Here is a 22,321-nt window from a genome sequence, read left to right as displayed (position 1 = left end):
TGACTGGAATAGGTTGTTTCTCCGGGCACATCTCCTCCACGACCTCTTGCACACACTGCTGGATGAATTCACTGCCTGTCAGGGGTTTGCCAGCTGCTGTGAGAAGCTGTGATACTCGATAACTAGCTCGGGTAGCCGCAACATATTCTTTGAATTTTCTCTTGAACAGTTTTTGCTGCACCTGAAGCGACTTTTTCAACTGATATAATTTAGTGTATTCTGAAAATGTAACCTGATGTTTATCCCGTAATGCCTTTTTTTGGTATATTCTTTAATCACGGCGATTGTTTCCAGACGGATAACACGCATTATCTTTTCTTTCCAAGGGACACAAAAGTACTCTTCTGACCATTTGTTGTTGAATCTGCATCAATCTTTCTCTTTTTTTTTTTGAGATGGCAGGAGCATCCTAGTTAGCCTCTTGTCAGTTATAACTTGCAACCTTTCAAAGAATCTTTCAAACAAGATAGCATACACTAGACGTCATTTGCGTGACTGAGCCAATCACAGTAGGCAACAAAAATCCACATGAATTTACAGTAAGAATCAGTTGTAGCACAGGCGTATGTAACCTAGGCTAAAGCCGACGTCTGATAGGATAAAAGTAAAATGCATCGTATTGGTGTCGTATCTGTGATGTAGATATTGATTTGTGTTGTGATTTGTTCTTGTTTTGACAGACACTTTCATACATGCTTCAGACTCTCCTCACCAGCCCCTACGGCGTGTTGCCAAACAATGTTGGATCTCCTCAGGTGCACCTGATCATGCACCAGCTGAATCAGTGCTATGCTCAGCTGGCCTGGCAACAGAACAACGTTCAGCGGTATGGAGTGATCTCAACATTTATCTTAGAAATGATTTTTTAAACCAGTTTGAAACTTTTTAAGGTGATCACCATTTGTTTTCTTAAATGGTGTTCTAGGATTTAGTTTAGGTTGAAGTTTTCTTGCATTTGAGTAGGTTTTAATTCATTCTTTTAAATCTTTCCTTTCAGGCTGAAGAAAATGTTAAATGACCTGTTAAACCAGGAAAATTCACAGCAACCAGAGCAAACTGCTAACCGTGACCCCGGTGTCTGCTCTGCATCTCCAAATCTTTTCTCTCCTTTCAATTTACACCCCCATTTAAGTTCACTGAACATGCCTGGGCTTGCAAACTTCGTTCCAGTCACTGCTGGTATGTATCTTTCTGGCTTTGTCACTGTAATTGAGGTCTGCTTGCACAATAGTCACTAGAGCTACTCTGTTTATGGTCATATGTTCCTATGGAAACATTTCCTGCTTATATTTTCATTTTACACACAACTGCAATACAATAAAGCACTTTAATATGCCTGATTTAGTGTATTGTATAATTTTCTCCCATGTTTTATGTATTACAATGTATTTCCATTCCTCAAGAATTTATTCATATTAATGTTTTAAAATTCTGGATCGTTTTCTTGAATTCGTACTTTACACATTTAAGGCAAAATGAAGTTTGCAGAAGTAAATTTTCTTTCAATCCTTTTTGACAGTTGCAACGAATAGTGTTTAAAAATGATTTGTCCACTTGTGGAGTAAGTCTAACGCCTATTTAAACCTTTCTGTGAAAATGCTGAAGTCAGACATCTAGTCAACTGTTTCTCGTAAATCGTTTATAATGCGTTTAGAAAGACTTTCTATTAAAATATTTCCATTTACCTGAATATTTGTGGAAGAAAATCCTACACATAAGGATAAAATTAGTTTTCTATCTTAATTTTGATGATGCTGCTGCATAAATTCTTGCAACACAAAAGAAATGGTTAGATGTGACTTCTTTCCTCTTCAGGGTTTAGCTTCAATCCTGTGTTTCCGCCAGTCTTTGGAGAATTTCCTCAGAGCTCTGCTCCGCAGGCCGGCACTGAACAGCCACAAACCGTGGATCACAACACTTCAGTGAAAACTGAGTATATGGCCTTTCCACAGCCGTTCGAAAGCTCTTCTCTGAATGGGGTGGAAAGGAAAAGGTATTCTGTTTATGCTTATATTTAGATCTAATAGCGTTTCAATTGAAATCTTTTTCTTTTTGTCTGTGAGCTATTTCTTATTAGGTGTAGAGCAGTTTTTCTGGCAGCTCACAATTACATCTAGTCTTATTTTGTTTAAGAGCTGTAACCAGCTGTAGTTCAGAGCATGCTTGCGGAAAGTGAGTTTCCGGGCTCATCCTCCTTTGTGCAACTGGATGTTAAATTGTAAAGTCGAGTTACTGTTACTGACAGGATTCTAATGATTCATTAATCATGATGCTCTTGGAGTTTGACCTCCAAGGCTGAGTTAAAATTTAATCACTGTAATTGGTAATTGCAGCAAAACTCCGGTGTTCATGACATTTCATGCTTTGCTTTTACCAATAACAGGAATTCGAAGGAGGGCGAAGGTGATCGACAAGGTGCTTTCTGGCATGGTGGCGCTCATAATGAAAAAGCTGACGGGCCTTCCTCTGTCGTCGTGGACAAGACCACTCAAAGCCAGAGGACGGGAAAAGCACAGCCGGTCAGAAACGGCAGAAGCAGGCAGTTTGATGAAGAGTCTTTAGAAAGCCTCAGCAGTATGCCTGATCCCATAGATCCCACTACTGTGACTAAGACCTTTAAATCAAGAAAAGCTGCTGCCCAGGCAAGTCTTGCTTCAAAAGATAAAACACCCAAATCAAAGAACAAGAGAAAGAGAAGTAATGGACAGAGCAAACCCTTTGGAGGGGGTAACATGGGTATGTACGTTTGTCCAAATGTGATAATTTAACCAATTCTTCAGCAGACCTATATAAGGGATCAGTACACAGTTGGCAATCCGTTCCTTAGCTATTAGTTATTTCTGCTGAGAGTTCAGACTTGCAGATCAGCATTGCTTTGTTGGCCACTATGTCGCAACATACATGCATTGGAACATAGTTTGAATTTTTGGTATCTATACTCGGTCCAGAATGTATCGGAACGGACTGGTGTCCGAATTAAATTGAAACTTCAGTCCAACATTTAGTTAATTTCAAAGCTATTTAGTGATCGCACATTTAGGTGTTCTCAAGAAGCCTGTGTTATACTGGCAGTTGAGTAGAAGATCCTTTTGTGAAGTTTGACGAGAAATTGACTCCTTCAGAGTGCTAGAGTTATCAAGTGATAGAAGTAAAGAGAAATATTGCTTCTAGTTGTCATTGTAACTTTAATACCTCTGTAACGGGTACTTTTAATAATGGCTGTGAAAGGAAACATAAAGCTGTTTTTGGGCTTTTGCTTCAGGACAGGAAAGCGACAGTGTCTCTAGTGCTAACGAATACAACAGGGTGAGAAGTCCTCACTCCAAGCAAAAAGAAGAATCTGAGAAGGTCCTCGACAAACGAACACCGGATCAGCTGGACACTAAACTAACATGCAGCAAGTCCAATGACCTCTCTTCTGGTGAGCTTGAACTTTAGCAGACTTTTTCTTAGAGCGATGTAAGCATGAATCTGTTAGTAAAAAAAAAAATACACGTTCTACTTAATCTTAAAGGTCTCGGTTGTTGGGTTCTGCAGCATAGAACAAGGCAGTTTAGGTTTGGCCCTCAAGTGGAGAGTTCTAGTAGTTGCTGGTTTAAAGAAGTGCCGTGTAGCTGTCTTTAAACAAGAATGCTTTGATAAAGCTTTGTCTTTATTCATAAACTAGACACTTCATGTCCTGAGCCCAAATCTGCATTATCCTCTATACGTGAACGACCCTTTTGCACAACTGCAGTAAACTCCCATCAGGTTTAGTTGAAATAGCTCCACCCAAATTTCAAAATGTTAAAACTTAGAGGAAATTCTGTGATGTATTGGAAGGCTTATTTAATGTGGGGCTTTATAATGTAAATTGGACTGGGTGAACATGTGAGTGTTTGGTTGGTGTTTTTCCTTGGTTTGTTTCTTTTCTGTTTTCGTCCCTCATCTTTTCTGTCTGTGCACATTTTGTATTGCTTTTACCCACAGCAAATGTTTGGAGAGCTTCCTTCCACTCTAACAGAAATGCATGCACTGAAGCACCAGGTAATAAAATTGTCAGTCCTGCATGTTTAACTCTACGGTTTGGCAAAATGTGCTTTTGTGTCTCCAATTTTCAAAAGTTTTTTTTGTTTATGTCAGTGTTTAGAAGTTGTGTAGGCCTAACCCTTCTCACCTTGCTATGTTTCACAAGCATGAAAATCAGCCAGATCTCTCTGGATATGCATAATCAAGATAACTTTTCTAAAGACATTTATGACACCTTGATGTTTTCAGTGATATTTTTGATTATGGAGAGTTTGCACCCAATCCAGTTTCACCTATTTTAAGTTGCCGTAAGATGGGGTGGAAGGGAATGTAAAAATGATCTGAACGTAATTCCTTCGTTGATTTTTAAATTCAATTATCACTTTTTGGTGTGGGGGGGATGTTTTAAAGACTTTGAGGTAAGAATGTTTTCTTTATTTACAGATACTAGTAGCGACTTTTCCCTGTTTGAAACCTTGCGAGAGACGATATATTCTGAAGTGGCCACGTTAATTTCACAGAATGAATCTAGGCCACACTTCCTCATTGAACTTTTCCATGAACTTCAGATGCTCAACACTGATTATTTGCGGCAGAGAGCACTTTATGCCTTACAGGTAATTCTGCTGTAAAGCCGATGTACTTGAGTCAGACCTAAATTGAGTGACCAGTTGAATTATGCACGGTTATATCTTTGTCTCCTGGTTTAGTCAGTTGCTAGAAGGTGGAAGCTGATGTTGAAAGCCTTTTCTCAAAGTGGTGTTTAAATCCAACTCACAAATTGTTATGGCATTTTATTTGTATTCACAATATTTTTGTTGTTCTTAAGTTTTAAGTGTAATATTTTAGTCGAGCCACACCAGAATAATTGTGACTTTCTTTTATTGCAATAATTACAACATTTTTAGGGAAAGTAAATACTCATGGCTCCATTCTTGCAAAGAGTGTACCTTATGTTTCCTTCTGACTTGGTGTCAGTAAAAGGATGTTGATCTCATATCCTTATTTTTGTGAATAACCCATACCCACAAAAAGGCATTTACTGAGCTTTTTCAGATAGTCATTAATGGGTTTTTGGAACATTTTAAGCTTATTTTAAGATCTTTCTACAACTACAGGACATTGTGACCAGGCACCTGACAGAGAAGAAAGACACTAATGAGGAGCAGGCAGCATCTCTGAGCTCAGCTGCCTGGGCAGCATCAAATTCAGAACTTACTCCCAGTGAAAGTCTCGCTACGAGCGATGGAGTAAGTCATTTGTTTTACTCTGTTCTTGTAATCAGGGTACCTTGTAATTTGTTTAAATTCGTGCTTTCCAGTTGTGGCTCAGATAGCAAATCGTGTTTTAGTAAATTATGTGCCCTAGTCTAAAAGAAAATGCATTATCAAAAACATGGGATATCAACAGCATTTCCCTTTTTAAAAACTTCTGTTTTATGCATTTCTAACGTAAAACATTACACCAGCATGTACTGGTTTAAGGGCAGTAGCCATATTGAAATGTGTAAAGTAAAAAAAAAAGATGCTGCCATGTGATCTACATACAATTCCTAACCCTTATCCTAACTCTGATAAAGGTAAAGGGTCTGTGTCATAACATCGCCATTGTTATCAATTACTTATAGTTTTTCACTTCAGATGTGTAGTAGTGGCACCATTAGTATCTTAACCACTCGTCCATTTTTTTACACAATGTGTAAAATACCCAGAGATGTAATTTGGTTGACTACTGTAATGGTTTGTTGATGGTGTCATTTGATTTTATCTGGTTATCACCACATTTTAATGGGTTTGTAATGATGCTTGTCAGTACTAACGATTCTGAAGCGAATTACGCCTGAATGCTCAAAAGATTTAAAGGGAAAGAATAGTACTTAGTACTGTCAGAGCCTGTAGTAACTAAATAAAAAAAAAGAGAAATTATATTGGCATTCTTATAAAAGAGTATAGTTTTGTGCATGCTTTCAGAGTATTTATCTTGCATTAATGTTTTTTAGGACGTTTCTGAGAAGAATACTGAAAACAAACTTAATCTGAACAGGAAACATAATGGTGGCGATACTGAATTTATGGATAATGAAAGTACCCTGTCTACCTCTTCAAACCTTGAGCCATTTGCAAATGATGATCTAGGTAACGTCATCGGTTCCTTCAGTATACTTGATCATCTGCTAATGCGTAACCCCTTGGTGCAGAGCCTAACTGGTTGTTTCACATGTGCATGCTTCTTTTGGTGCAGGGAACACTGTGATTCATTTAGATAAAGCGCTGGCTAGGATAAGGGAATATGAGCGCATGAAGCTCAGAGCTGAATATAACGAAAATGCTGCTGACTCTTCTGCTGTTGAACAAGGTGTGGCTGACGGCTTAGAAGGTACTTTGTACTAAAGGCTTTGCTTTTATCTGCCATGCTTTCAATTCAATTCTGACTTTTGAAGTATTCATATATGCATTTTTAAATTCCTAATTTTAAGTTTTATTTTAATATTCCATTTGAAGGTGCTTCTGCAACCCCTCCTGGCCTAACGGGGCACATCTCTTCAGATATCCCTTGCCCGCGAATTGATACACAGCAGCTGGACAGGCAGATTAAGGCCATCATGAGAGAAGTCATACCCTTCCTTAAGGTGAGACCTAAGATGAGGTGTAGCTGGCTAGTACGTTTGGGCTAATTTAAAAAACTTTGTTCCAGTTTTGAAGTTATGACATCAAGTTGATTTGAAACTAAACAATCTGAAGATACTTCCTTAGGGCACAGTGAGAAAAGGCATTGCCACTCCAATAAAACTGAAGAAAGTTTAATGTAATATATAGATGATAAAAAAAACTTATATGGTGAGCTGTTGTATCTTGTGATTGGAGTTTAAATGGGTTGATGTTTTATGCTTTTGGCTTATATATGTTATTCTTTAGAATCTGATGAGGAATTAACTGCTTAAAAAATTAACATTACCAAATATTGGGCTATTTATCAGGGTGATATTTGTAAGAATATACCTGTATAGTTTGAAATAATGCATTTTGTGGTATTTCTGATGTTTGCACTGAAATTCCAGATAGAGAAGTTTTCAGATTTACCCATCAGTTGTATAGTCAAAAATGGTAACTAAGACTGTCAAATGCAGTCTGAAAATCTCAAGAATATGACTCGAGGTAGCTGAACAATTTGCTTTTCTTTTGCCCATTTTGCCTGATGTTTTTGAGTGTGGATAGAGAGTGGATTTTTAGACTTAAATTAAGCAAACTACTTTGATCAGGACATTTCTACATTGTTCCTAAATTGTTACACACCTTGATAATGTATTACCATACTTTGTTTTAGGAACATATGGACGATATATGCTCTTCACAGCTTCTGATATCAATTAGGCGTATGGTCCTTACATTGACACAGCAGAATGATGAGAGCAAGGAATTCGTCAGGTTTTTCCATAAACAGCTTGGAGGTATCTTGCAGGTTTGTAGCGTTTTCTTCAGTATTTTAAATGTATTTTGTATTGAGAATATGCCTTAATTAACATGGTTTTGGGGCTGTTGCTAGGTGCTATGTAATGTGTTGTTGATTTCAAACGACTAATTTTGAAACTTTTCTTTTTCAGGATTCATTGTCAAAATTTGCTGGTAGAACACTGAAGGAATGTGGAGAGGATCTGCTTGTGGAAATTTCTGAAATCCTCTTTAATGAACTGGCTTTCTTCAGGCTGATGCAAGATCTGGATAACACCAGTACTACAGTAAAACAGAAAGAGAGAAAGAAAAGTGACACTACTTCTTCAAAACAAACACTTAAGCCAGAGGTGGTGTTTTCTTATACATCTAGACGAGCTGTGTGTGTGCAAATCAGAGAAGTCATTACTAGTTGTAGCAATGTAGTTTTACTGCGTAAATACAAATAGCATTTGAAATTGTTAATGCTAAGGAACTGTAGTTCATTTCTCCATAATTTTATACAGTAAGCTTTAAAAAGATAAGAGAGACTGATCAGTTAGATGTGTTCTTTTTCAGCTTTGTTTTTTCTTGACTAATATAAAGTTTGGAATCTTTTTTCAGGAAAGGAAAACAGCTGGTAGTGAGCAGTCATTGTCAGGAGATTTACTTGATCGGGTAAGTGCTGTGTTTTAAATGAAACAATGTGGGTTTGCCACAATCTTTAAAAAAAGGTAGGACTTAAGTTTTCCAATTAAATACTTTGCTGCTTTAATTTAGTTACAGTGCAGTCCATAAGTATTTGGACAGTGAAACAATTTTTGCTGTTTTGGCTCTGAACTCCAGCACATGGGATTTGAAATGAAACAATGACTATGAGGTTAAAGTGCAGAATGTCAGCTTTAATTCGAGGGTATTTCCGTCTATATTAGGTGAACCTTATAGGAATCGCAGGAATCACCCTTTTTATACATAGCCCCCCCATTTCAGGGGACCAAAAGTAATTGGACACAATCTTAATTTTGTATGTTTGCAAATCCTTTGCAATTGATGACTTCCTGAAGTCTGCGTCCCATGGACATCACCAGACTGACATCTTTCCTGCTGATGCTCTGCCAGGCCTGTAATTCAGCCATTTTCAGTTCCTCCTTGTTTTGGGGGCTTTATGCTTTCTTTGTCTTCAGTAAGTGAAATGCTTGCTCAGTGGGGTTCAGTTCAGGTGATTGACTTGGCCAGTCGAGAACATTCCACTTTTTGGCCCTATAAAACTCCATAGTTGCTTTGGTGTACGTTTGGGGTCATTGTCCTGCTGCAAGGTGAAGCGCCGTCCAGTGAGGTTTGAAGCATTTGGTTGTATCAGTCCCATTTCTCACATATACATAGTTTAGGCAAGCATGTGCCAGTTTACCGATATTGACCATTTTTTCACTTGTAGGATAAAGTCGACCCTCAGCAAGGTCTTGATGTGGATGAGCCTGAAATAAAAGAAACCAATCAAGTTGAAGTGAAGGAGAGCATGAGCTGTGATGGATCTGACCGAGAGGATGAGGATGATGAAGACAGTGGGAGATTGCCCTTGTCTATAAGTTAGTATGCTGACTTGTCATGTCACGTGTGTGTGATGTTTAAGTCGTTATTTACAAGTAATGAAGTCATTATTTTAAATGCAAGTGAAGAAATGAAGCTTTTCTCCTCCTTATAAGAGCCTTTGTTTTTATAGTTGGATTGCATTTCAGATTAGATGATTTCCACAATGCACTGGCTGTATTGCTATTCTTGCTTTTAAAAGGCCTGTCAAAAGCAGAGACCCAGGCTTTGACTAACTATGGCAGTGGTGAGGATGAGAACGAAGATGAAGAGCTTGAGGAGTTTGAAGCTGGCCCTGTTGATGTTCAGACCTCTCTTCAGGCTAGCAGTGACGCTGGCTGTGAACATGAGCAGGTAATCTTTTAAGCACCAGCATGTATCCTGAGCTGGCTGGATTGGACGTGAATCGTATCATATGGTATATAGGTGAATAGGAAAGCCATTAGATAAACATTTGGCTTTGTTTGACAGTTCCTGTTGTCTGCGCACAAACCTTGTTAATACCCTTGTCCTGCTTTCCCTCCTTTTGCTGGTGTGCAGATTAGTACAAAACTAGGTTTTAAGTTTACACAATTATGACTGAATAGAAGATTGTTTATTCATGTTATATATGAATAATGTTTAATATGAGTGCTGGAGCCTTCCTGTTTTCTTTGAGGCTATGACCCTAGATTTCATGGAGGGTCACCTTGTAAACTATACATTTTCAGTATATGCTGAATTGAAAAATGAGTCTAACTGTTTTTTCAGGTTACAAATGTGATTTCCTGGAATGCAAGTCAAGAAGTCAAGTCTGGTCAAGTGTCTGTTGAAAGCCCTGAAGGTAAGTTCTCGCAGCAGATCCTGCAGTCATTTTATAAGAGGCATTACCTATTGTTAAAATTGTTTAAATTCAACTTTAAAAATGGAACTAGCATAAAAGATTCAATAGCATCATGCCAAGCATTTTCTTTTTCAAAACCTGTTTTCAAGAGACACTTCATATTTTTAAAACGAGATCTTTGCAAAAAGAAACTTAAGATTGAATAACTTTTTTGGTTAAGTAATATCTTTAACACTAGCATGTACAAAGTCAAGGTCCTCATGAGAGCTTGGGACCCAGTTCTGGAGACGCGGGGCTGGAATGTGTAAGCGGGAAATGGTATCCCGGCATTTTATTCGTCTCCCATAAAGATAAGTCCGAAGCCTTGAAGTTGGCCGATTCGAGAGAGGCAAAAGAAGAAGCTGCTCCTTTTGGCTGTGCTGCGAACACTAAAGATGAATCGGTCCCTCCGCCGCCCAGGAATGAGGGAACTACTGCAGATACAGGAGAAGCTCAGCTGGAATCTGGATCAACTACTTTAACACCAGAGAGCTCCTTGGCATGCAGCCCTGATACCGACTCTCCCGTCTTGATTAATGACTATGTGAGTGACAGATACACTTCCGTCTAGAAATTGTAAGCAGTAAGCTGTGATTTATATTAATACCAACTAATATGGGGGCGGGAAATAGAGGTAATCTGAAAGTGGAGTCAAATTGACAGACCTACAAACAATGCATCTGTATTTCTATATATCTGGGTTTCTGGACCAGTACTGCTGATCCATGTTAAATTCATGCTGTGTCACTAACTCCCTTCTCATTTTTTATAATGAAACTGCAGTAAACTGCAGTTGTCGCATCCTGTCAGTCCAGTCCAGACTGAGTTGATCTCAATCTTGTAAGTTCTCATATTAAGGTCTTGAATTGCTTTCTTTTACATTAGGAAAATCGGGAGGAAAAAGCTTTTTTTTTAATAGAACTAGTACTTTTTACCTTGAGTTTCAATAATCACTTAGGTGAGACATTTCATGAAGTATTTTCATTCCATCTCTTAGGAAGCTGGGTCTGGAAATTTAAGTCAAAAATCTGATGAAGATGATTTTGTGAAAGTTGAAGATCTGCCATTGCAGCTTTCAGTGTTGTGTGAGGTACGTATTGTCTTTGCTAATTCCAACAATGATGTGCATAACATAAAAATATGTATAGGGGTTGTTGTGGATTGTCTTTGAGTTACACCAAGTAGTTTGAGACCTGTCATTGTTAGGCTGTTTGTCTGATTTAGAAGCTGGTTACTACTGTAAATAATTTTTTAGACTTCCCTATTCTTAGTTTGTAATGTAAACATGTTTCAGTGTTCTGTTCCAAGTACTTCATGAGGTTTATTTTTATCTGCGTAGGATGAACTCCAAAAAAGAATTGCAGAAGAACAAGAGAGTAACAGCTTGTCATCGGAGATCATTCAGGGAGGTGGGGATGGACTTGTAGAGCTTGTTGGAAACGCACAGACTTTAAAAGAACCCGGTAATTCTTCAGTATTTGTTAAATTTACATAATTACACAGTGCATGCTTCTATGCATTTGTCTTTTGTTTGAGAGGCATTTTTAATTAAAGCTTGCCAGTTACGAACATGAGAACTACATAAAGGACTGTTTTACACTCTAGTTCTGTTGCCATGTCTCTTAATGTTTTTTCCTCCCTTTTTTAGAAACCATTGGAGCCCAAAGTGCATGATGGTTCTTCTCCTTAATGTATAGTTTTAAGCAACTACTGTACATGTAAGTTAGCACTATGTACACATTTTATTCCACATTTGATTAAACTGTAATAACCTGTAAATTATACAATTTTTGGACACTGCCTTTTAGAGTAGCTGTGGTGTTTGAGCACTGCAAATGTTGCAGACTTAGATATGCAAAGTACTTACTGCACTGTTTTCTTTCATTATTGACCTTTAGGCATGTTGTAATGTTTAATTGTTTTCTGAGGTTTTAAAATGTTTACTATGCAGTAATAAATTAAATTGAAGTTTTTCAAATTTCTAAACTTCTTGACTTAAGATTTATTCTTCTCCCTGTAAAGCTGTTAATAAATTGAGTTTCAAAACATTTGAATAAATTGACAGTTAAATCTGAAATTCTCAAGTCACATCTTAACTGTTTTTTATTCTGTTTTTATCTTGTGTTAAAGAATGTTGGCACCCATTACAAAATACAAAATAAACATAAGCCCCTTTCACCTGCTGTTTCTTTAACTGTTAAGGTAGGTTCCCATAAATCTGCTTGTCAGTTTCTTTTTTTAAATAATAGCTCACTACTGGACCTTTTGATCTGAGTTTGGCTAGCACTTAGATTGTTAGAAATCTAAAAGTACTTTGAATTGTTTTTTTTTTATTGTTCTGGATGTAGATTTACAAAATGTGATTACCATCTTACAAATAAACAGTGTTAATCAAAACTGAAGATGGTTGCTGTCTGAGTTTGTAATGAGGATGAGATTAAAAAAAGGTACAAGGATGCCGATAACTGAAGGTATACTGGTACATCATCCTGCTGATCTTCCATTTTAGTCTGAACATGGAATTCTTGCATTTAATACAATACATCAATCTCTTGAGTCAATGTCCCAAGACCTGTATCTTACAGATGATTTGAGCACTGTGTAAACAGTTTGTGTTTTGGAATGCTTTCAAGTGTTAAAGCAGCTCTGCAGTATCATCGGAGTACATTTGACTGTTCCATCTTTATTCTGGAATGTCTTGTACTGAAATTGAAGTAAAGGGATTTAAATTAAAATGAGTAAACTTATTTAAACTGTTCAGAGCTGTGTGCTCCCTCAGTGTTTTTCTCTTGCAGTTGGCAATTTAAACATTTAAAACCTAGCCATAGGACTAAGCAACATGGCAGTTCAGTCAAGGGTTCACTTTTTAACAGTGACTTCTCAGGGTTTACTGGGTGGCTACAAAATGGTCCAGTACTCATGCTGGCCTGGGCAATGACTACCTGGAACTGTTCCTGTATCAGCAGGAGACTAATTTGTTTTCAAGCTTCTCCCCTAAAACTAGTTTTCCTCTTCCCTTAAGATTTTTCACTTCCACTTAACATTTCAAAAGTTTCTCCTTGCTGCCAGGGCCCTTCTGTTTTCTCACATGAACGTCTTTTGGGTATGGAAAAATGTAAGCACCTTTTTAAGAGAAACGATGTTCACTGTTTGAGCACAATGGGTGTGTTTGGATTTGTCTCAACCAATTTTATGCATACTAAATTAATCATTATATAGACCTGAGCAGTGGAAATGTCGAAGTTCTCATGATTTCTTGAAATGTCCCATTTATGTTATGCAGGTGCTTCACATCTCCTCAGAGTGGTTTGCCGATTGTCTTTAAAATGTTCAGTTCCCCTGTGGCTTTGAGGAAGATGAGACCAGTCTTACTCATTGTTCCTCTTGCATGTATGACCATATGTTCATTGTAATAAGCAATCTGGACAATCCCCATAGACCTCAAAACAATCAGGGGACCACAAAGTACAGTATTCCATGATGGTTAAAAAACTGTTTAATTCAATTAAGTTCTCAAATTTAATTCAAATGAGCACTCTGAAAATATACTCTATCATTTCCCATCCCACAGTAAGTCATTAAACAAGAAATGGCTCTCTTTTACAGATGAATATTAGAACGCAATTTGCAGTGATATTACAGATAAGTTGCTGGGTGTTAATGAGAAATTATTTTTAATGGATTTAAATACTACACTGTAAAATATACAGATCACATTTTTAAAAAGCAGACTAACTTCCCACTAAAAGTCTTAAAGTTTCTGAAATGACAGATATGCTGTATTTTTCTTTTTAATAACATTCCAAAGTTAAGATTAGCAATGATCATTACAATATTAAGCTCTACAGAGTGATGTAGGTCTTGTTTGTGCATCTTCAAAAGATTAGTAGCAGGTCTTCAGTGAGTGAGAATCATGCTCTCTCACTGAAGTAGCAGGTCTTCAGTGAGAGAGAATCATGCTGGATTTTACCAGGGCATACAGGGATCTGGGCATTCGCGGATATAAGACTCCAGCTTGCCTTTGGAAACATCCATAAGAGTGGTGTATGTAGTCAGCTAAAAAACAACACAAATACATTTTTAGATGTACTTGTTGAGAAGTACCAACCACAAAATAAAATGGCTTCACATTTCAATTAATACTTTAAGGAGTACATTTTAGATTGCAGTTCTTCATTTATACCATATAGTGTATATATATAAAACAAATTGCTCATCATAAAATGTGACGTCCTGAACAAGATTACAGAAATAAGCTACTGTAACAGAAAATGAATACTGTATGATTTCTGAAGGTGTTACCTTGTTGAGGACTGGTTTTGTTGACAGGACATTGTAAATGGTTGCTGGTGCAATTTTCTGGAAGAAAAAGCAATCTTAAAACTTTATTACAAAAATATGGATTGGATAATGTGAAGCAATATAAAGAGTGCAAGAATCTTTCTACTTGGTAAACATCACTTTCATTAACTTCTTATCCAATTCAGGGGAACAGTGTCCTGGAGCCTATCACAGGAAATACTGGACACAGGACAGGATACCCAGATAAACTAAAGATCAACATTGAAGTAAAATAGGGTTTTGGGAAAATTGTCACGCACACTGACCTGTTCTATAAGTGTAACTACATAGTAATTTGAAAAGTGGAAATGTGTATCATAAGGAAAATTACAATAAATATAACTTGGCAGCTGGTGTATTGGCCTAAGATTAATGGTACTTTGAAGGCCAAATTTTGAGTTCCACTGTAAACAAAAACATTTGTCAAAGCCATGAATGTTTGTTCGGTCACAGGGAGCTGGAGCCTATCCTACCAAGCACCAGGTGCCACACAGGGTCCATCATGGACCAGATGCCAGTCCATCACAGGGCAGACAGACACTCACGCCAAGGTCAATTTTCCCAGAAGCCAACTAAACTAGAAATATTTGGACTATGGCTGGAATGAGACCACAATTTCTGCTTATACACAGGATATTACAGGATACCCTCTGTTAAACAAAAACTTTTTTCAAACAATATTCACAGAGCAGGACCAACACTGTGAGACTGAAGAAGACGCGTGTACTCACAGCTTGTGTCGTCTGATTCATACACTTCATGGCTGGAGTCCTGCGGTCGTCCAGAAAGAGCGGCTCTTTCCAGTGATCGTAGTTTGTCTCCAACACGTACCACCTGCCCCTTTCAAGGTCAATCCTTCCGGCAGACAGGACACAGCAAGTTACGGTTGTGTTGGGAGGACAGGAAAGGACACACTACAGCTGTGTTTGGCGGACAGGAAACGGCGTTTTACAGCTGTGCGTGGCAGACAGCAACCAGAGCATATTGCTGTGTTTTGTTGGGAACACACTTCTGCAACATTTTAGCCCAGTATACTTACTCCCAAATGTCCAAACTAGCCCGTCTTGATCTCGTTATAACGCAGCCTTGTCCAGACCTGTTCCCTCCGAGGATGAAGTAAGCCGGAGCTAGCATTTTGGTTTTTGACAGCTGGTTCTTGGCATCATCATAGCTTTATCAGAAACAAAAAATGTTTTAAACCTGACTACCTCTTTACAAACATTTACTTGAAAGAAGCTAGTATAACAGTGTAATACTGCAACAGAGAGACAATACTGAAAAAGTACCAATAGTTAGGACTTTTAGTGGCAAATCTGCCTTTACGGTACACTGGCAATACTACATTGCCAGCTTTTGGCAAATGCTGGGTCTTTAGAAAATGAGTGCAGCTGAACAGTTAAAAACAAACATATTGAAAGTCAGAAAAAAAAGTATAAAGGCCCAAACGAATAAACAGGAGTATATTTACATTTCTGCAGAATGCAGGAGCAATCGAATGAATGAGTCCGGTTACCTTGTGGCGTTTTCCAGCACTGATCTCGTGAGGAAGCTCATCCACACGCCATCTCTCCTGCCAAGGATCCACTCCAGAATGCCTGCAGAGAGAGCAGGATTCTGCTCAGATACAGTCACTGCATTCACGGGCCCGAGTTAAGAAGGAAATCATGCCAGCTGCTGCCAAAACACTTCAGATTCATTGGCGTATTTCGTCACCAGCCAATTTGGGTCTAGTGAAATTTTAAAAAGTCCACTCATAACTGATATTGTAGCCATTTCTTGGCTAAATACTTATGTAGGTTGGATATTTTAAGTTACAAAGGAGAAAAAGGAGATGAACAATTCTATTCCTAGGAGCGCAAATGACAGTATATTGCCGTGTTTTTCTATAGTTTCATTAGGGACCCTCATTCAAAGTTGCCTAAAATAAAGGATGAAGTTTAAACAGGCAAAGTATCTGCTTACCAATAAAGCCTCCATCAAGGCTGAAGCGCTCATTCATGGTAAGTGTGAACGTGTTCTGAAGAAAGGAAACCACACATCAACAACATTAATGGTTCGGTAAGGAAAATAAAAGCAGCATTCACTATTCAACACTGAATAACATCAATGCAACGAAGGACAACACCGCCTACTGCCTGAAATCAGTGTGTCAAAGCGATGCATTTCCCTAACTGAACACAACCTCCATAGAGTTACTGCAGCGGTACTCCTGTTGATCCCTCTACCTGTTCTGTGACTTGGAAACATTTTTAAACTGGTGAGTGAAACTTTCGACTCCTGTGCCTCTTCATGCATTTTGAAATTTCAGAGACCCATTTTAATGTCATTCATAAAAAAGGGATCCTTACTGGTTTGATTCCTGTGAGCATGCCAACGTATCCAGCAAAATTGGTTGATTTGAAAATGGTTTTCTTGTTCCTCTGGAAGTCCAGATTCACCACGAGTGGCCTTAGTCTTTCAGTTACTGCCCAGGACTTATTCTTCATGTCCCATCTGCAGTCAGAAAGAACATACTTTTGCCTTACAGACAACATCCAGCAGATGGTTGCTGGGATATTTGCAAGTTCACTCTGAAATCAGTTTGCTAGACTGTACATACACTGATGAAATTGTATATTGTAAATATTAATTCCTCTTAAACTATACTTCTGAAACGATAAACCAACTGATAAGAGATTCTTGGATATCTAACTTTATAAAAAATGCAAACTATGATACTGGATCTATACATAGTCACAGGTCAGGCCTCCCCGTTGGAGAATTCATCCTCCTACAGTACTCTCGCCCTGCCAAAAGAGAGGTTAATACTCTTTCTACTCAAAACCCTAACAGTTCAGGTCTGGGTACGGAGTTCAACTAAAACCTACGCTGTAATGCTAGCAAAACTGACGTTAAATTTACAATGACAGCAGCTGTATCACTGATATGAAACGACTTTAATCTCATTGTCCCCATCATAACCTGAAGCTTTGCTAATATACGATGGGACCGAGTTGTGCGACAAATGCTGATTGCACTTACCCAAGAAATAATCCAAAATCTAAATTCCTTCCATGATACAAATTGCCTAAAGAGAAAACCACAATCAGGACAATGATTGCATTATCGGTGCTTCATGGAGAGAACAGAGATGTTATTAGTGACCAAAAGGAGTGAGCTGTTCTTAATACCCTTCTGTCTGAGATCACATTAATATACTGGGTCTGCAGTGCTGCCTCTGGAAGTGGCTCACCCATCTTAATGTAACTAATGATGGCTGCAACAGAATGAGTTCTGAAGTTAACAGGAACATTGTGTTTGCTTATGGGTGAATAGGTTGCACACTTCATGCAGTTATTGCCTCAAAGAGATGTGCAGCCACATACTGAAGTGGTGAAATATACTCTGAAATTTACTTCGAGGGAATGTGTCATAATACTTATGGTCACTTGAAATAACAGGGTTGGACAGAATTATTCTGTTCTAATACGATCGATTTATGCATTGAATTAACCTAAAATAAAACACTCATCATTCATATTAATCTCATTATCAAAAATAAAAATTGCTTGACAATTAATTAATAATTTTTGACTTTGCTGTCCCAATACTTCTGGGAGGTATATAGCCTTAGCCAAAAAAGGGAACCGACAATCAGCTGTGTTTCCACCGCAAATGCAAAAAAAAGATACTTTAAGTATGCAGGGCTGACAAATTGTGTATGTACAGCCAAGCGTTCCAAAGGATTTATGCAACCTGTTCAATGTGAAGACAAACCTGAATCCCGGCATGTTAACGTTACCTGCCTGACCGCTTCGGCAGGTTTCTGCTTCTGTCCGAGCCGAGCTCAGCGCTCTCCCTTTAACTCTGAACACTGCTCATGGGCTTTCCCAGCCCTGACGCCAGCTTCATCAAACCCAGCGGCCGACACCGAGGCTTACCGCTAAGCACTCAAACCCGTGTTCAAACCCCAGTTCAACCCGACTCCCGGAATTCCTCATCTCATCTGTTCATAGACGTAAAGCAGCAGGAGGGGGGAAGGCCTTTTTAAAGCCTGTGGGATGCCTCCATCACATTAAAACATTTTAAGTGCGCAAGTCTGCAAAAGACTAGTAGATCGAATTTGTGTGGTACTTTACCAATGAAACTGGCACAAGACAAGCTACACTTGCACAAAATGTGCCATCATGTCTTGTCATTTTAAACTATGCAGACGTTCAGCTAACAGCCTCCATGGGAAAGGAGTTAATGTGTCTGTTAGTGAGGACAGGCTTCTCTCACACCAGCACAAGCTGAAATAAGTCAGGAGAACAGCTGCAAACGAGAGGAGGCCATTGAGGCCTCTAGCCCACTGAGTAGCCTGACTGCTGTGCTGTAACCTGCTGCTTTTCTGTTAACTGTGATGATGAGGCAACATGTGCTCCTGCACGGTCTGGAGTCTCTTACCTGAGGTGTCTTCTGCTATTAGTGATGTGCATGCGGTAAACACCTCATAGAAAACATTGAAAAGTATGACCTCTCCTGGGAAAAAAAACAAAAAAACAATTGAAAACAGAATAGATTTAGAATAGGCTGACATTCTGCTGGATTCATTCAAATAGATGCAAAATTCAGCTCTACCTAAGGGAAGACCTGAGGCATCTGCGATCCCCTTCATCTCCTCATTGAAAGGGGAGGGGAGTGTATCCAGTATAAGAGGCTGCAAAAGAGAAGTCTTCTCAGAAGTGTGCGGAACAAACCACTTCACCCAAACTCAGCCGGCAGGATGAAGCAAAGTTAGTTCAGCTTTATTTCAACGAGTCGACCAGAGGTTTCACATTTGTACATGATATTGCAGATGAGTCATTCAGCCCAGAAGTGTGACTAGTGTTACCAACAACAGCCAGATAATCCTCCAACTAGACACTTCTGCCTTCCACCTCCAGGCACACCGAGCTGACCTGACTTGATGTCCAACTTTCTATCCTCAAGCGCATCAAACAACACAGAAGACTGTAATGTTGTATTGTATCTGTACATGCTTACCAAATCCTTATCCACGAGTTCAATGAGTTTTCCACTCGGAACAAAGGCATTAGCGAAGTCCTTAATCACCTGGATCATCGCACCCAGCTGGAGCAACAAAACAAGTTAGAATTGAGAAAACGCAGTGCTTTAGCCCTAATTAACATTTCAACTTTATGCGTTGGTTAGGCCACTTCGAGCACAATCTGATTAAGGAGAATGAACTCAAAGCAAAGCAACGTTTGTTTAGAAAAGATTTCATTAAAAGGAAATGAACTGTTGTTTTCTACAGAAAAAAAAACAATACAGATAACACGGGGTAAAATGTTTTCTAACCTCCATCATGACTTTGCTTTCAATGTAATTAAAGAAAAAAAAACGAATTCACAGAAGAGTTCAAATACATGGATGAAAGGGTGAAAAGGGTTTCGTCTAGTGAAATGTAACTAAAACAGATTAACTGCAGACTTTACCTCAGTTTTTTTGTCGCTGATCACCTGGGTCCATCTTTGCCGCGGTGGTAAATCCAGATTTACAGTGTACCAAGTGACGTTACCTCTAAACCTGAAACAATCATCGCAGACAGCACGGTTATTCTATCGCTGAAGTAACGACGTGCCTTACTGCAAAACAGCCCGATGATGGCATAACCTCTCTCAGGGAAGATTTTGAAATCTATATGAGACAGACGATGCTGTTCACAAAGAAACCAATTTCACGACGCCTTTACGATAACCAAGGAGTCCGCCTGTTCTATGCAGCATGCTATTTGACGATAACTACACTGTAGCATGGATCACCGTGTAATAAAAACGAAGCACTAGGACTTACGTCGGGCCGTTTGGAGGATACATGCCGTTCCTGCAATCTTCGGTGTACTGCAGAAAAGAAAAGGGAGATGGAACACGGATACATCATTGACGTCTTTACTGGTCTTTGGACATCTTTTAACTGTAAATGCTGTGAAAACTGACCGTCGCAGGCTTCTGTAATCTCGTGAGTGGAATTTCGTAACGCGAATCACAAGACACCGGTAAACGACAGCGAGTAACTAGCTCACAATTAAAAAGGCCAGGTGTGCGTGTGGTCACCGTGAAGCCGATGAGCTTTATTCGTCTTTTTATATCAATAGTAAGATGTACACAGGAACGAAACGGCATTCTATCATCGGTGAAGCTCGGGGACTTTCACATCCTGCCCGGATCGGATCAGATCAGATCAGATCAGATGAGACGGGAGGCGAGATCGGAAAGGTACCTTTAAAGGGCCACTAGATCTCCCCTAAATCTCAGTCCTCCTGTCCACTTACCGGGGGCACAAATTGCGTCGATACAAAAGCGCCCAGGAGGGCCAGGAAGAGCCCACGGAGAAGCCCCAGAGACCCCATGTCCGATACAGCCTCTGCCCAGCTCAGCTCAGCTCAGCTGCTGCTGTTGCCCAGGGCGCTGAGACCAGGAAGTGCCCTGCCTCCTCGTGACAGGCGTCGCAGGCTGTACCAAGTCGGCGGAGGGGGGGTACCAGAATCTCACCCGCTGGGGATTCGCCTAGATCCGCACCCTGGTGCACAATTTTAAGTATCTGAAGTCTTGTGATGTTATGCACAGAGGCCACGCACGAGTTAACCCACGACGTTTCGTGGGTTAAAAAAAAAACACTTTTCCCCATTCCACGTATCCCCCCGCCCGCAGACGGATAAACAGGTGCACGTGTGCTGTGTTTTCCTGATGAGGAAGTGAAGAGCTGTTGTCTGCAAGCTGGGTGCTGATCTGATAGTTATGAAATCAAGGGCGTGAGAACGGGCGAATCTGATTTAAAAAAAAAAAACAACTGTTTTTTTTTCTCGATTGTCCGATATATTGATTCGGTTTGAGTTCCCCGAGTTTCATGATCGCTGATCTACAACACAAAACATAGCTGAGATGTTGCCTACTGCAGCTAGTAACTCCAGTTAGCTCAGGTGCCCTCTTCTGGGAAGAGGGAATATCTGCCGCTACAAGTGCCCGATTGAGAGATGCTCGGGCCGCTTCGTTTGAATTGAACGTTTTAACGATCAGTCCACTGAAGCTCAGCAGGGGTGAGCCTGGCCAGTACCTGGATAAGAGACTCCTGGGAAAGCTGAGGCAGCTGCTGGAAGAGGTATTAGTGGGGCCAGCAAGGGGCGCTCACCCTGCGGTCTGTGTGGGTCCTAAAGCCCCAGTATAGTGACGGGGACACTCTACTGTAAAAAAAGGCGACGTCCTTCGGATGAGACGTAAAACCGAGGTCCTGATTCTCAGTGGTCATTAAAAATCACAGGGCGTTTCTCGAAAAGAGTAGGGGTGTAACCCCGGTGTCCTGGCCAAATTTCCCCCTGCCCTTAACAGTGGTCTCCTAATAAACCCCATCGCTGAACTGGCTTCATCACTCAGTTCTCCTCCCCACTGAGAGCTGGTGTTTGGGCAGCGGACTGGCGCAGGTAGAGGCTTTCGGGTTGATCTGCGTCCCCATCCTCAGCTGTGGTCACGCAGGGTCCGGGCAGTGACTGACAGGATGAGATCGCAGGTACGAGCGGCGGCCTGCGGACTCTCGGGGTCCTGGACTGAGTCAAGTCACTGCTAGGTCGGATCGAGCAGACGTTCAGTGAAAACGATTTCATTTTTGTGTTCTGATTTGTATAACGGCAAAACATATACTGAATAAAAAAGAGCACCACACAATCCTGAGGCAAACGTTCACCGTGAACGGGGGAAACATAGGCTGGCACTTATGTTTTATAAATGCCCCATCTATGCTTACTGCACAGTGTTGATCATTAAATGATATCATTAAGGTGGTCAAGTTAACTCAAGACACAATATGCCAAATATGCCTACAATCCCGCAGTTATTTACACCCCTAAATCAATGCAATTTGAGCCTGAGCCGGCGGATAGGGCAGCCTGGGGAGAACCTGGACTGGACGAGTCTACCGCAGGACAAACAGAGCAAGTCTCTGGACTGTGGAGCACCGGCAGGAAACCCGGGAAGACTGGGGGAGAGCATGCACAGTCCAGACGAAACGTGCCCCAGGGCAGAACGGAAGCGGAGATCCAAGACCCGCGAGAGAGCAGTGCTGACCTCCACACTACTTGTCT

The 22,321-nt window shown here is 39.9% G+C and overlaps 2 protein-coding genes across 14 annotated transcripts in view; one reads left to right on the top strand and one right to left on the bottom strand.

Moving 5' to 3' along the window:
- pcm1 (pericentriolar material 1) overlaps positions 1-12,287 on the top strand; it is a 31,762-nt gene extending 19,475 nt beyond the window's left edge. For 7 of the 12 annotated variants that reach the window (XM_069193375.1, XM_069193370.1, XM_069193361.1 and 4 more), the window contains 21 exons: positions 681-826; positions 998-1,179; positions 1,816-1,993; positions 2,384-2,736; positions 3,263-3,421; positions 3,970-4,026; positions 4,453-4,625; positions 5,127-5,258; positions 6,008-6,143; positions 6,250-6,384; positions 6,510-6,637; positions 7,333-7,467; positions 7,610-7,807; positions 8,061-8,114; positions 8,872-9,022; positions 9,157-9,377; positions 9,774-9,846; positions 10,197-10,429; positions 10,883-10,975; positions 11,225-11,348; positions 11,534-12,287. In XM_069193375.1, the coding sequence (XP_069049476.1) occupies positions 681-826; positions 998-1,179; positions 1,816-1,993; positions 2,384-2,736; positions 3,263-3,421; positions 3,970-4,026; positions 4,453-4,625; positions 5,127-5,258; positions 6,008-6,143; positions 6,250-6,384; positions 6,510-6,637; positions 7,333-7,467; positions 7,610-7,807; positions 8,061-8,114; positions 8,872-9,022; positions 9,157-9,377; positions 9,774-9,846; positions 10,197-10,429; positions 10,883-10,975; positions 11,225-11,348; positions 11,534-11,559 (3,087 nt within the window). In that variant the 3' untranslated portion in view covers positions 11,560-12,287. The remainder of the gene's footprint in view (positions 1-680; positions 827-997; positions 1,180-1,815; positions 1,994-2,383; positions 2,737-3,262; positions 3,422-3,969; positions 4,027-4,452; positions 4,626-5,126; positions 5,259-6,007; positions 6,144-6,249; positions 6,385-6,509; positions 6,638-7,332; positions 7,468-7,609; positions 7,808-8,060; positions 8,115-8,871; positions 9,023-9,156; positions 9,378-9,773; positions 9,847-10,196; positions 10,430-10,882; positions 10,976-11,224; positions 11,349-11,533) is intronic. The other 5 variants (XM_069193380.1, XM_069193368.1, XM_069193366.1 and 2 more) reach the window with 4 other exon arrangements.
- A 1,078-nt stretch (positions 12,288-13,365) lies between these two features.
- LOC102693609 (acid ceramidase) lies at positions 13,366-20,664 on the bottom strand. 2 transcript variants are annotated; one of them, XM_069193346.1, is made up of 15 exons: positions 20,519-20,664; positions 20,041-20,087; positions 19,683-19,773; positions 19,231-19,317; positions 18,826-18,904; positions 18,652-18,726; positions 17,248-17,293; positions 16,575-16,719; positions 16,189-16,243; positions 15,740-15,821; positions 15,266-15,397; positions 14,958-15,081; positions 14,188-14,244; positions 13,822-13,941; positions 13,366-13,778 (listed from the first exon to the last, which is right to left on the bottom strand). In XM_069193346.1, the coding sequence occupies exons 1-14, from the start codon at positions 20,594-20,596 to the stop codon at positions 13,852-13,854; spliced, it is 1,188 nt and encodes a 395-aa protein (XP_069049447.1). In that variant the 5' UTR covers positions 20,597-20,664; the 3' UTR covers positions 13,366-13,778; positions 13,822-13,851. The 2 variants fall into 2 exon arrangements, with proteins under 2 accessions (XP_069049447.1, XP_069049445.1); XM_069193344.1 differs by having other exon boundaries at positions 13,366-13,941.
- Between the last annotated feature and the right edge of the window lie 1,657 nt (positions 20,665-22,321).

Source organism: Lepisosteus oculatus, chromosome 1, assembly GCF_040954835.1.
Source record: "Lepisosteus oculatus isolate fLepOcu1 chromosome 1, fLepOcu1.hap2, whole genome shotgun sequence".
In the NCBI taxonomy this organism is placed as follows: Eukaryota; Metazoa; Chordata; class Actinopteri; order Semionotiformes; family Lepisosteidae; genus Lepisosteus; species Lepisosteus oculatus.
This window is presented reverse-complemented; position numbering and strand designations above follow the sequence as displayed.

Excerpts from the sequence above, each read along its gene's own strand:
- LOC102693609 (XM_069193344.1), bottom strand. The coding sequence starts at position 20,596 with ATGGGGTCTCTGGGGCTTCTCCGTGGGCTCTTCCTGGCCCTCCTGGGC. Across the intron at positions 20,088-20,518 it reads CGACGCAATTTGTGCCCCCG|TACACCGAAGATTGCAGGAA; the intron begins GTAAGTGGACAG and ends TCTTTTCTGCAG. Across the intron at positions 16,244-16,574 it reads TGCTCACAGGAATCAAACCA|AACACGTTCACACTTACCAT; the intron begins GTAAGGATCCCT and ends TCCTTTCTTCAG.